This window comes from Mesoplodon bidens, assembly GCF_964165515.1.
Source record: "Mesoplodon bidens genome assembly, chromosome: 7".
Lineage (NCBI taxonomy): Eukaryota > Metazoa > Chordata > Mammalia > Artiodactyla > Ziphiidae > Mesoplodon > Mesoplodon bidens.
In genome coordinates, this window is record NC_138164.1 from 48,210,563 (window position 1) to 48,223,525 (window position 12,963).

General features: G+C 35.0%; 1 protein-coding gene across 3 annotated transcripts in view; it reads left to right on the forward strand.

The window, feature by feature from the left end:
- The window catches only part of SOX6 (SRY-box transcription factor 6), a 627,811-nt gene that overhangs the window by 269,054 nt on the left and 345,794 nt on the right, over positions 1-12,963 (forward strand). For all 3 annotated transcript variants that reach the window (XM_081238923.1, XM_081238924.1, XM_081238922.1), the window contains exon 5: positions 8,879-9,086. In XM_081238923.1, coding sequence (XP_081095049.1) covers positions 8,879-9,086 — 208 coding nt within the window. The remainder of the gene's footprint in view (positions 1-8,878; positions 9,087-12,963) is intronic.

Sequence of the window (12,963 nt, forward strand, 5' to 3'; positions counted from 1 at the left end):
CTGAGGAAACAGAGGTTTGCCATAGATTGGGGGCTATCAGAAATCAGGGACAAATCTGTGATTGGATATCTCAATAAGTCTTATTATAGGGAGGGCAGACTAAAGTAAGGATAAAGCTGTAACTGGAGAGACAGTATAACTAAAATGGAAAACAAAGCAAAACAAAAATGACAATGTATAAGGCAATAAGAATGAACACACTTAATTCAGCCTTGCTAATAGGTGGAGGAAAGGGTAAGAGAGGAAAGGGTAAGAGAGGATAATATTCTGTCTCTGCAATTTCATTGGTTAGGGTTAGGATTCAGGTAGGGAAGTTGATCATGCTGCTGTTTAGAGAAGCCGTTTCCACTCATTTCTCCCAACTGTAATGGCTTCCACCTGCATGTGGGTTTCAACTCTATTATGCAGGGCAAGATTGCATTCCTGACCCATGGTCTCTGCCTGTCTTAATTTCTGACATCTTATCGGACTTTTGCAACCCCAGTCTCTCCTCTGCTTGCAGTATGGCTGCCCATTCACATTCCTGGTCAAGGTGCAGGTGGAAACCCAGCTAAATTAGAGCTGTAGTATACTGTAGCTGCTCCTGGACAGAGTGGAGATAATCCATATGAAGTTAGGTTAAGTGAGAATTGATAGTGTCCCTAGACGAAGCTAATTACAAATGTTGAGGTATTGGAGGTTTGTGAGGGGCCAGATCTTAGTGGAATTAGTTAGGGATGCCTTTAAAAAGAAGATGATTTTGAGCATTGATATTGAAGAGAGTAATATAGTTCAGTATTTATTATTCCACTTAGATGAATGAGTATAAATAAAAACCTAAAAATGGTGCCAGTGATTATCATGACTCTATTTTTAGAATTGAAAATTGAAACCAAAGATAATTGGACAAAGGACATTTTAATTTAATAATAAGAATATCTATCATTTATTGAGTACTCAGGTGATGGGCACTCCCCTAAGTGCTTTATACATTATTCATTTCTCACAGCAACTATTTGAGCATATAATTATAACTCCATCCTATAAAAAGGCATAGTCTAACTCCCATCTCCTTGACTATGGGTCAGCCTTGGTGACTTACTATTGAATAGATTGCATTGACAGTTACAGGGCATGACTTCCCAGACTAGGTTAGAAAAAGTGATATAACTTTCTTCTGGCTCTTTTGGGGGCATACACCTTTGGAGGCCTGAACTACCGTGTAAGAAGTCCAGCTAGTCTGAAGCAATGTGCTGGAGAGAAAAGATCATGTAGAGAGATCACATCGAGGAAGATGTCCAAGGAACCCCAGGTTCCAACCCCAAGCTCTTGAAGTGTTCACATCTGTGAAAAAAGAAGCCTTTGAGATGACTCCAACCTTAGCCACTGACTTAAGGGCAAGCTCATGAGGGACCTTGAGACAGAACCACCCAGCCCAGATGCTCCTGAATTCCTGACCCATGGAAACCACTAAAGATAATAAATCATTATTGTCGTTTTAAGCACGAAGTTTTAGGGTGATTTTTATACAGTAGATAACTAATGTAATGTATCTTGGTAATTCTTGGATTAGGGTTAATAACAGTGGAATTCCTGTCTCAAAAGTAGGTAAAGCTCCTCTCTGGAAATGTAAGGTAAGAAAAGATTTAGAAGATACGTGTTATTGAAATTATGGCATCTTTTACTGTTGAAAGTGATTTTAGTATAGCCCTGTGGAATGGAAAAAACACTGGATTGGGTGTCAGAAAACCTACATTTAGAGTTTAGCTCTGCCAGTTTTACCTGTGTGACATGGGGAAAACCACATAACCTTCTGAGTGTTACTTTTCTTCACGCTAAAACAAACTTCGCTATTCAGTTCTTGGCAACACATTTTTAGAACAACATCTAGAGACTGGAGTGTATCAGAGGAGAATGACGAAGGGTCTGGAAACCATGTCAAATGGTAAATAGGTGTTGAAACTGAAGGAGTTTCACCTAGAAAAGGACTGTTAACCTAACCCCTCCCTTAAAATACTTCGAACAACTTTAACATGGAATAGGAAATAGATTGATTTTGTGTGTCTTTTGAGGGCAAACAGGAAACTATGGGTGATAATGATAAGGATCTAGATTTTAGCTGGTCAATGATTCCCTTTTAAATAACTAGAGTTATCAGAAAATATTATTTGTGAGTCCTCAGGTGCAGAAATGCCAAGGAAAGAAAGCTTGGTTATTTTTTCTGGTTTCAATATAGGGAAACTATAATATACTAACTCTCTAGATATGTTCAATAAGGCCAAACTCTATTCTCTTAAATTATTTTTATTGCATTGGCCAAAAGGTTCGTTTGTTTTTTTCCGTAAGATGATTCTAGTAGCACTTAGTTGTCTTTACCTTCATTCAAAACAATTTTGTTAGATTGTATGTGACAGCTGTCATATCAGCGTGCATTAAAAAAAAAGACATCAAAATTGGTGAATTTTTGTGTAGCCATTTTAATATTAAAGATGGAAGAAAACAACATTTTTGGCATATTATGTTTTATTATGTAAAGAAAGGTAAAAATGGAGCTGAAATGCAAAAAAGATTTGTGCAGTGTGTGGAGAAGGTGCTGTGACTGATAGAACATCTCAAAAGTGGTTTGCGAAGTTTCATGCTGGAGACTTCGCACTGAATGGTGCTCCATGGTCAGGTAGACCAGTTGACGTTGATAGTGATCAAATCAAGACATTAATTGAGAACAGTCAACGTTATACCGTGAGGGAGATAGCAACATACTCAAAATATCCAAATCAAGTGTTGAAAATCATTTGCATCAACTTAGTTATGTTAATTGCTTTGATGTTTGGGTTCCACATAAGCTAAAAAAACCTTCTTGACTGTATTCCCTCATGCGATTCTCTACTTAAATGTAATGAAAACATTCCGTTTTTAAAACAAATTGTGATGGGCAGTGAAAAGTGGTTACTGTACAATCATGTAGAACAGAAGATATCATGGGGCAAGGGAGATGAACTGCCATCAACCACACCAAAGGCCGGTCTTCATCCAAAGAAGGTGATGTTGTGTATATGGTGGGATTGGAAAGGAGTCCTCTATTATGAGCTCCTTCTGGAAAACCAAACGATTAATACCAGCAAGTACTGCTCCTAGTTAGACCAACTGAAAGTAGCACTTGACGAAAAGCATCCGGAATTAGTCAACAGAAAATGCATAATCTTCTATCAGGATAACGCAAGACCGCATGTTTCTTTGATGACCAGGCAAAACCTGTTACAGCTTGGCTGGGATGTTCTGATTCATTTGCCATACTCACCTTCGGATTTCCATTTATTTACTTCTTTACAAAATTCTCCTAATGGAAAAAATTTCAGTTCCCTGGAAGACTGTAAAAGACACCTGGAACAGTTCTTTGCTCAAAAAGATAAAAAGTTTTAGGAAGATAGAATTATGAAGTTGCCTGGAAAAATGGTAGAAGGTAGTGGAGCAAAATGGTGAATATGTTGTTCAATAAAGTTCTTGGTGAAAATGAAAAATGTGTCTTTATTTTTACTTAAAAACCAAAGATACTCTTTGGCCAACCCAATATATTTCCTCTAAGCATCTCTTTATAAAATGATTTTTGTTCTTCCTTATTACATAAGCAATATGTTCATCAGTGTTTATCAGTGATAAATTAGAAAACACAGATAAGCAAAAAAAGGAAAGAAAAATTACCAATAATCTCATAACCATTTATAAATCACTCTAAATATTTTGGTGTATATCTTCTAAGGTTTTTTTTTTGTGGCCACATTTACCCTTATGCACGCATGTAACAAAATTGAAGTTATATACTAAAATACTATGATATATCCTTTTCTCCATTTGATACCTCTTCCCTTGTAAATAAATTATTCTACAACTTTTTTTTGGTATTCATATTCAACCTTGAAAATAGTATTTATTTTCTGATTAAAAGTATTACTTATGATAGAACATTTGCAAAATATGTGTAACTTCAAAAAGAAAATATAAAACTACCTATTATTTCAAGACTCAGAGGACCATTAACATTTTGTTGGAAATTCTGTCTTTTCTTCTGTACATAATTTAAATATATATATATATATATTAGTGTTTCTCACTAACATACTTTTTACTAGTAATACATTATGAATAGTCCCACGTCACTAAATTTTCTGCAAAAATATGATTTTCAATGATTTCAAATTATTCCACCATATGGATAAAACCATAATGCCCTCAAATAATCCCTACTATTGTAAATACAAATTGCCTCTAATTATTCATCACTATAAACAACACTATATTCAACATATATAATATTGTTTTTAATGGCCATGTGGTATCCCATTGTGTAGCTATATCATCTTTTATTGAATGAATCCCTTATTTTTTAATATCTCAGTTGTTAACATTTTGCTTAAATAAGCAATTCTGTCATTGCTAGAGCGAATCTTTACCCTTAGCCTTAAGTTTTTATTATTTTTGACATATTTGGTGAATAGTTGTTTCATCATCCAACAATGTGACAACATTTTTTTTTTTTGATTTTTCGGAGGTATATAGAAGAAGCATAAGACATGAGGTATATAGAAGAAGCATAAGTTAAGAGCTAAAATTTTGTTGCAAATATGACTAAAACATGCAAAATAGTAACGAATAGTTTAGTATATTATTGCATGGTTCTGACTGCTTCAATGTGTAGTTCAGCGGATAGGATAGTGAGGCCCAGCATAGTCAGAGAGGACTTTAAGGATGAAATGCAGTTTGAGCTGAGCTTTGAAGAGTGGGTTGAGTTCATAGTCAAAGAGAATGTAGTACATTCTAGGGGAAAGGAACAAGACTTGCAAAGGCTCAAAAATTTGATTATGTTTGCTATATTCACAGTACCATGAGAAGGCTATTTGAGTTTAATGTTATTTAATGCCACTGCTGAGCAATCAGTTTTTCATAACTTCTGAAAAATCTGAGCAATATTTATTTTAAAGTTTTTTCAGGGGCTTCCCTGGTGGCGCAGTGGTTGAGAGTCCGCCTGCAGATGCAGGGGACATGGGTTCGTGCCCCGGTCCGGGAGGATCCCACATGCCGCGGAGCGGCTAGGCCCGTGAGCCATGGCTGCTGAGCCTGTGCGTCCGGAGCCTGCGCTCCGCAAGGGGAGAGGCCACAACAGTAAGAGGCCCGCGTAACGCAAAAAAAAAAAAAAAGTTTTTTCAATTTTATTGAGAAATAATTGACATATAACATTGTATTAAAGATATACAAGTTTCCTTTGAACGAACTAATGCTTACTCAGTGCTCCATATGCTTTTCTTTTTGTGATGTTCATGTCTTCTGTCATGTTATACATTGGTTGTTTTCACAAGAAAGATCAAAAGAAGAGAAGTAATCTCCTTTATGTTACTTTTTAAAATCACAACTAACCAGCCTTCTTTAAAATGTTCATAATTATATCCACATTATAACATTAAGGCAAAGCACATTCATTTCATTACCTTCTCATGGAATCAGTGTTTCTGAAAGTGGGGTGCATCAGAATCACTTGGGATGCTCATATTCCTGGGCCCCACTCTTTGGGGTATGGGAAGAGGTAAGGGAATCTGTATTTTAACATACTTGCCAGAGAATTCTGTACCTTAAAGTTGGAGAAGCACTGCTTTAGTCAAATATTGTCTCAAACCTCTCCACAGCTGTGCTGCAGTGTCATGCATCAAAACTTGATAGATATTATCACTGGACATCTTGCCTCAATTGTTAGTTCATAGGACCAATTTTGTTTTTAGGAAATTAAAGAATAAGTTGAGCTTTTTTTTTTCTGTAAGAAAACTTACTTAAAAATAACCTAGCTCCCTAGAACAAAAACTAGAGATTCTTTGTCAAATTTCTTTTTCTAATTTGGCATTACTGCCTTTTATCTAACAGTAATCTTTCATTGTATCGATAAATGTTTGGATTGATGTGCCCCTTTGTTCAGATGAATTGACTATAGGCCCCCATTCATGAGAGGTCCATATGTCTTTTTTTTTTTTTTTTTTTTTTTTGCAGTACGCGGGCCTCTCACTGTTGTGGCCTCTCCCATTGCAGAGCACAGGCTCCGGACGCGCAGGCTCAGCGGCCATGGCTCATGGGCCCAGCCGCTCTGTGGCATGTGGGATCCTCCCGCACCCACGTCTGGACACGAACCCGCGTCCCCTGCATTGGCAGGCGGACTCTCAACCATTGCGCCACCAGGGAAGCCCCCCATATGCCTTAAGTTTTAGAAAGTTAAAAAGTGAAGACCATAAATGGTAAATTTTGCCCCTTTCCATTGTTCCTAAAGATACTATGACATACAACTTAAGCCCTTTATGACTTCATCTTCTACCCATGTTGGTGCCTTTGTGGCATGTTGCAAGTAGTTCTTGTTGCTTTCTTGGAGAAATCATGACTTACAGCTTCTTGTTCTCTGCTTCTTGGTGGTGTTGAGCGACCTTGCACAGATTATGGGGCTGAAGACAGTGTGGGTCATTGGTATAGGAACCCATGGTTATTGTCTGCGGTGCAGATGGCAGTGACCACATTCCCCTGAGTAAAAAATAAGGAATGTAGTCTGTCTAACAAGTAAGTGACATGAGTAAATAGACTGAAATTAGTCCTGAGAGAAAAAAATGATACTGTATGGAGCCTAAATTCTCTAAGGACAACTGTAACTCAGGCTGGAGAGACATTTCTAGCATCTTTCAATTTGGGAGTGGTGGGAAAACTCCTCTTTATTATGGTCAGTGGTGAGTCATTTGTAGGTAACCACTTCTGTGTAACTGTTGTTTTAAGTTGATCTTCAATCCCTTAGGTTGAGCCAGAGTTTGTTTTTGACTTATAGGCAATGATAGACAAATTTGCATTTGAAATGAAAGTGATCGAAGCATAATTTATCAAATGGTATTACTGATTCAAAAAAGCCTAGGTCACATTTCTGATAGGGACACTATTAAGAGCTGAAATTGGCTTTGGCAAACATATCTCTGAGTTTTTTGTTTGCACAAAGTAGAGAATGAACTGGCCATTCCAAGGAGCCATGTATTAACCATGACTGGCATCTAAAAGAAGGGGTTCCTGTGCATCACTCCACAGTTATTGTAAGCAGTAAATGAAATACAACATATTTCCTGGGGAAAGAAAAGATTTAGAGACAAGGTAAAGAGGAGCCCTTTTTCCTGCCCTGCCCATTTATTTTATCCTTTTCAGTTTATTTTAGTGCAAATGTAATGAGCATCTGCTCCATGCTAGGCATTTTGATAACAGTGGGATTGAGGAAAAGATTAAGATTTGGCTCATAGTAATTTAAAGCAACTTTACTGAGATATAATACACATGCCATACTATTTGCTCATTTAATGTGTACAATTCAATGGTTTTTAGTATATTCACAGACTTTACGATACTCAATTTAGTTCAAGACATATTTTTTACTAAGCAATTCCTTAGGTCCAGAGGGGGAAAAACCTCTTTGGCTCCATTCCTAGATCTGTTCCTTCCAACAAAATAATGATACCTACCATTTACTAAGCACTGCCTGCTTTGGGCTCAGCACTGTGCCTAGTTGCTTTACAAATGTTAGCTCATTATATGCTACCAATAACTGTGAAAATAAGTTTTATTCCTACCTTGTATGCAATGACAATAATACCTAAATATCTAGCATTTACTAAGTACAATTATCTCATTTAATGTATGTGGAAATGTATTTCTCTAGATTCCATTTTCTTTTCATTCCCTTTCCTACCAGTGATTAACTCTGCAAATTTTTTTTTTTAAACGCTGTAACTTTTACCTCATGCTCTTCCTCTAGTTCTTGATGCTTACTGGGCTTTTTTTTGTGAAGGAGAGAGATATAGGAGTGATTAAGATTTTTAAGCTTCTGATGAGAACAAAGCCTAGATGCTTTATTTATTTCATACAGTTTTTTATTGGGAGAGAGAATACCCATACACAGACAGATAAGGTGAATGCAAGACTACTGGTGGACTGTGGCCAATAATGTTGGCTTAAAACTCTCAGTTCCGATTTAAAGAGCTATAAAAGCATTTTCTTTTTATAAACTTTTAGGTGTTTATTATTTTCAATCTAAGATTTGTTTTTTCTCCTTCAAAATGGACCTAACTCTCCTACCAGTTAGCCAACTTCTCTGTAATGTGAAATAATTCTTGTGTAAATGTTTCTGTAACAAACTTGTCTCCTTGTTAAAAAAAAGAAAAAAACAAATCATTTTAAAATGCCACATGAAAAATGTGTGTGACTATGTGCTAAAGTATCAGGGGTAAGTGTAAGAAATAGAAAGAGGTTTCTGTAACTTTGACAGATGTGTAGACAGAAAAAAAAACAAACAATTTTCCTCAAACCCCAGCACACAAAAATATTCAGGTTGGCTAACTTTCTGACACTGATTTAGATATTTTATCTATTTTCTGGTGAATAATTAACATGAATATTGAAGCTAATTTCTCTACTGTTTCTAAATGTAGGGATGATGGGGTTCTTTTTTGATGTACAAATATTTTAGGCTGTGGGAAGAGGGTTGCTAATATAAGTGCCAATTAAAAGAAAAACTTTACCATCCTTATAATTAATAATTGAGTCTGAACTATTTTAAATGAAGGGTGTAAATGAGTAAGAAGTTGAAGTGTTCCTTTTAAAATTAAGTTTTTGTACCACTTTGGCTGCTTTTTAGTTAAAAAAGAAAAAGGTCGAATCTGCAATTTCAGGTTAGTTCCTTTGATAATTACCTCTATGTTTAGTATTTTTTAAAGCAGAGATAGTTAATATATTTTATTTGTCCATCTCAGCCTCATATACTGTCATTCTGAGTTTGGGATTTTTCTCCAATGACATGCAAAGAAACATGTTCTAATGGTTTTATTTTATTTTGTTTTTCTAGGAGTCAGAGAATAGTAAGTTATGTTCCCTATATTCCTTCCGAAATACCTCTACCTCACCACATAAGCCTGACGAAGGGAGTCGGGACCGCGAGATAATGACCAGTGTTACTTTTGGAACCCCAGAACGCCGCAAAGGGAGCCTTGCCGATGTGGTGGACACACTGAAACAGAAGAAGCTTGAGGAAATGACTCGGACTGAACAAGAGGGTATGTGTGGACTTAACTGTTGGGCTTTATTCTTTTAAAGATTCCAGGCTTAAAAAAAAAAAATGAGTGGGATTTTAAGGGCCAGAGAAGTGCATAATTGGCACTAGCAAGGAAAAAGTTATTCAGAGGTTACCATGGTGATGGCAGATTGTGATCCATTACAAGTGTTAAGCAGATAGCTGCATTTCTCTACAACTTTGTGCATTTTACTTGGCTCTTATAATAACAAATCAAGGTTTTAAACTGACTATAAGCCTTGCTCTGGAAAAGGGAGTACAGATATTTTCCTAGCCGCAACTTTATTTTTCATTTTTTCTCCCTTATTTCCTCTTGATGGATAGTGTTTTATTATGAAAATATAAACTGTTTAAAAAGAAAAAGACCCCTAATTTATTTCTCCTTATTTTTATAAATATTATAAATTTATAAATATTATTATTTTACCTCCAAATGTTGCAGAATTGAGAGCTGAGGGTTTCTAATACTATTAAAGCTAAATGTTTAAGGGAGGAGTTCTTTGACACATGACATCTACTGAAACATCCATCTTCTCTACTCTCTCTACAAGAGTCCACTTAGGTTAACCTAGGTCCTAAAAAGTAGATGAAAGAAGACTCTCTAATAATATGTTTAAATTAAATAAATCAACTCTGAGTGATTGCTATACTATGTATATTCTTTCATTTTTTTATGTACAGATTTTAGACTTTAAAATGTAGGATAATTAATGGCTCTGGATTACTACTTACATTGTAAGTTAAATTTAAACCTCTGTGGTACTATAGGGAAATAGGGATTTGATATAAGGGAATTTTTCATGTAAGTTAATTTTATTCCTTTAAGGGCTCAGAAGTTTAAAAATTTCAAATTAATTTTTGTGATGTGTCCACCCCATCAGCAATCTTTGTGGAAGCTTCTAAAATGTATTACATGCTTCCCTATCTTACTAATCAGATTATATGGCACAAAATGTAAACTTTTTTGTTGACTCAGGGTCATGATGCAGTAGAATATGAACTCCAATACCTATCTAACAATCATGTGACCCTGGGTAAGTTCTTCAATCTCCCTGAACCACAAAATTTAAAGTTTGGTATGGTAGTAACCTGACTTCTTAACTCAAACATTTTGAGAATTAACTATAATAATTAATGTGTCTTACGAACTGTAAATTACATACATTTGAGGTATTGTGATGATAATTATCATAAATGTCAATTACTTTACCATGCTATAATGTAATGATGCCCCCAGAGATCTTTGAGATAATTAGGACAGTTGGCTTTATGGTTATTTCTCTGCAATTATGAAACTTTAGACTTGCTGTAGCTGCTTGATTTAGATATCTTTTTTGGAGTGCGTGTGTGTGTGTGTGTGTATATGTGTGTGTTTTGGTTTCTCTTCCTTTAATATCAGGTTTCACACTGTTACTTCTTACCTAGTTGTGAATATTTTCTAATTTGCTTCTTATATTCATCTGTCAATTATGAAATTAGATGATCATAACATTCTGGACTATATTTAAAATATGAACAAACATTTCTGGGTGAGTTGCTAAGAGATTCTGGGCAATATACTTGCCCTTCAGTACATGAACTTCATACTGACTCTTCTGGCTGCTCAGAGACTTTATATTCCTCATTCATGGCTATTCTAGAATAACTGAGGCTGCCAGATCAATAAACTCTGAATAAATGAGATTGCTAGGTTACATTTAATTGTGATTCACCAAAAAGATTGTTTTAGCTCTATAAGAAAGTGGTTTCAACATACTTTAGAGGGCTCTGTTGTGTAAAAATAAAGAAATTGATTTGTGATGATATTTTTAGGGGGAGGGGTCTAGACTGCTAGGGAATTTAAAATCATCCTTCTCTTGAAAGTAATGATTAGTGTTTTCTTCTTCATTATTGTGTGTTATAGATTTGATACAAGAGAGGCATTTGTAAGATGAGACCTCTCATTTAAGAGTCCTTTGTCATTATATTCCTACTATTGAAGAATGTTTTTTATGTACTCTACAGAACTTTGTTTTCTACAGTACATATATTTTAGGCATCGGAAATTCAAGCATTTTAAGTGCATATCAATGTGTATAATACATTAAGTACAAATAGAAATGATAAAAAGTGTGCTTATCAAACAGATTCCAAAAATCTGGGAGGAATGCTGAATATAATGTATGAAAGAAACAAAAAGTCAAGAGTTTTTGACAAACTGAAAATATAAACTTAAAACTAACCCATCAAGATAAAATTTAATAGGTCTTATTGTCAAGTCCAGAGGCTGTGACCAAAATTCCTATCTGCACAAGTAATTACTGAAGGAAATTTAAATAGCAGACACATGATTAAAAAAAAAATCCAACATATGAGTGTTAGGTGACAGAGAGTGCAATGGGGTCAGTGCAGTGAATACTGCCAAAAAATTGCCAGCGCTATCCCAGTCAGCATTACTAGAATTACAGTATGTAGGATTCAAGAGGTGTCAGTCCCACTGAACTTCCTGCTCAAAAGAATGCACCTGAAGTATTGTGTTGAGAATTACTACACTTTAAGGGGAACTCAGAAGCGTTGGGATATTCTCAGAGGAGAACAAATGACATGCTAACAGACACAGAATTATATAATAAGAGGAATAATTAAAGAAACTAGTAATATCATTATATTCTCATAAAATATTATATATCATTGAAATTATAACAAGACCAGCTGTCTAACAGTGTAGCTGTCCATGTAAGGAAAGACTTTCTTTGAAAGAAAATAAATTATCTTTGGAGGTATGCAGCAATTTTAATTGCAATTTTAAAAGGTTATTTTAGACGAGGGGTAATTGGTCTTTTTCTGCCAAGACTGTGAATTTTTATGAACAGTATGCTTATACAGTGTTCCTTAGTTCATGGTATATTTTTTATAGCCCTAATCAAGAACTACATAGTATGATTATTTTTCTACAAGTTTTCTTCTTATTTTGCAAGGTGCTATATTAGAACTGAGGGATTCTTACTTTCTTTCTTTTTTTGGCTGTGGATCCCTTTGGTGGCTTGGCAACGCCTACAGGTCCATTCTTATTTTAAATGCATAAAGTAAAATCCATGGAATTATGAGAAAATGAATTATATTAAAATGTTAAATAATTTAAAATTTTTGTGATATGGTATGAAGTACTACTTTACTAATGCATTAAACACAAGATCTAATGGAGGGACTAAAAATACAATTTTGAAGTAGTGATAAGTATAAAAGATATTTTGAGATATCTTCAACAAGTACAATGTGATATAAAAATATATTGTTATTTTATTGGTTACAATGTCACAGATATTATGAATTTATGGTTTGTTGCCTGCATCAATAATTTAAAAAATGCAAATTTTCAGTTAAAAAAAATTGGTGAAAATGAATTTTTTCCATCCAAGTTCACAGACTTCCTGAATTCTACGGATAGACTCCTGGGGTCTGTGGACCCTAGGTTAAGAACCACTATGCTACATGATATTGCACACCTATCATGAATAAAACAATAGTCTCTAAATTTAAAGAGTTCATATTCTAGTAAAAGGTGTAAAACATATACAAAATGAACTCTAATTCATATTTAGTATGTGATAAGTTCCATGAGAGCTACATAGATAAAATGTTATAGGAGTTTACAAGATAGATTGTGCCTGCCTAGGAAACCATGGAGAGATTCTATAGGAAAATGAGTCTTAACTGTTCTTGGAGAATGAAAGTTTATATAAGTAAGTAGAAATGGAAGGGAGGGACATTTCAGTCAAAAGGAACAGGCAGAGAGCTTTAAAACAGCCTTCAGGTTCTACTTTAAAGTATGTGAAAATGCATATAGGGTATAAGACTGAAAAGGTAGGTTCTGTTCATCA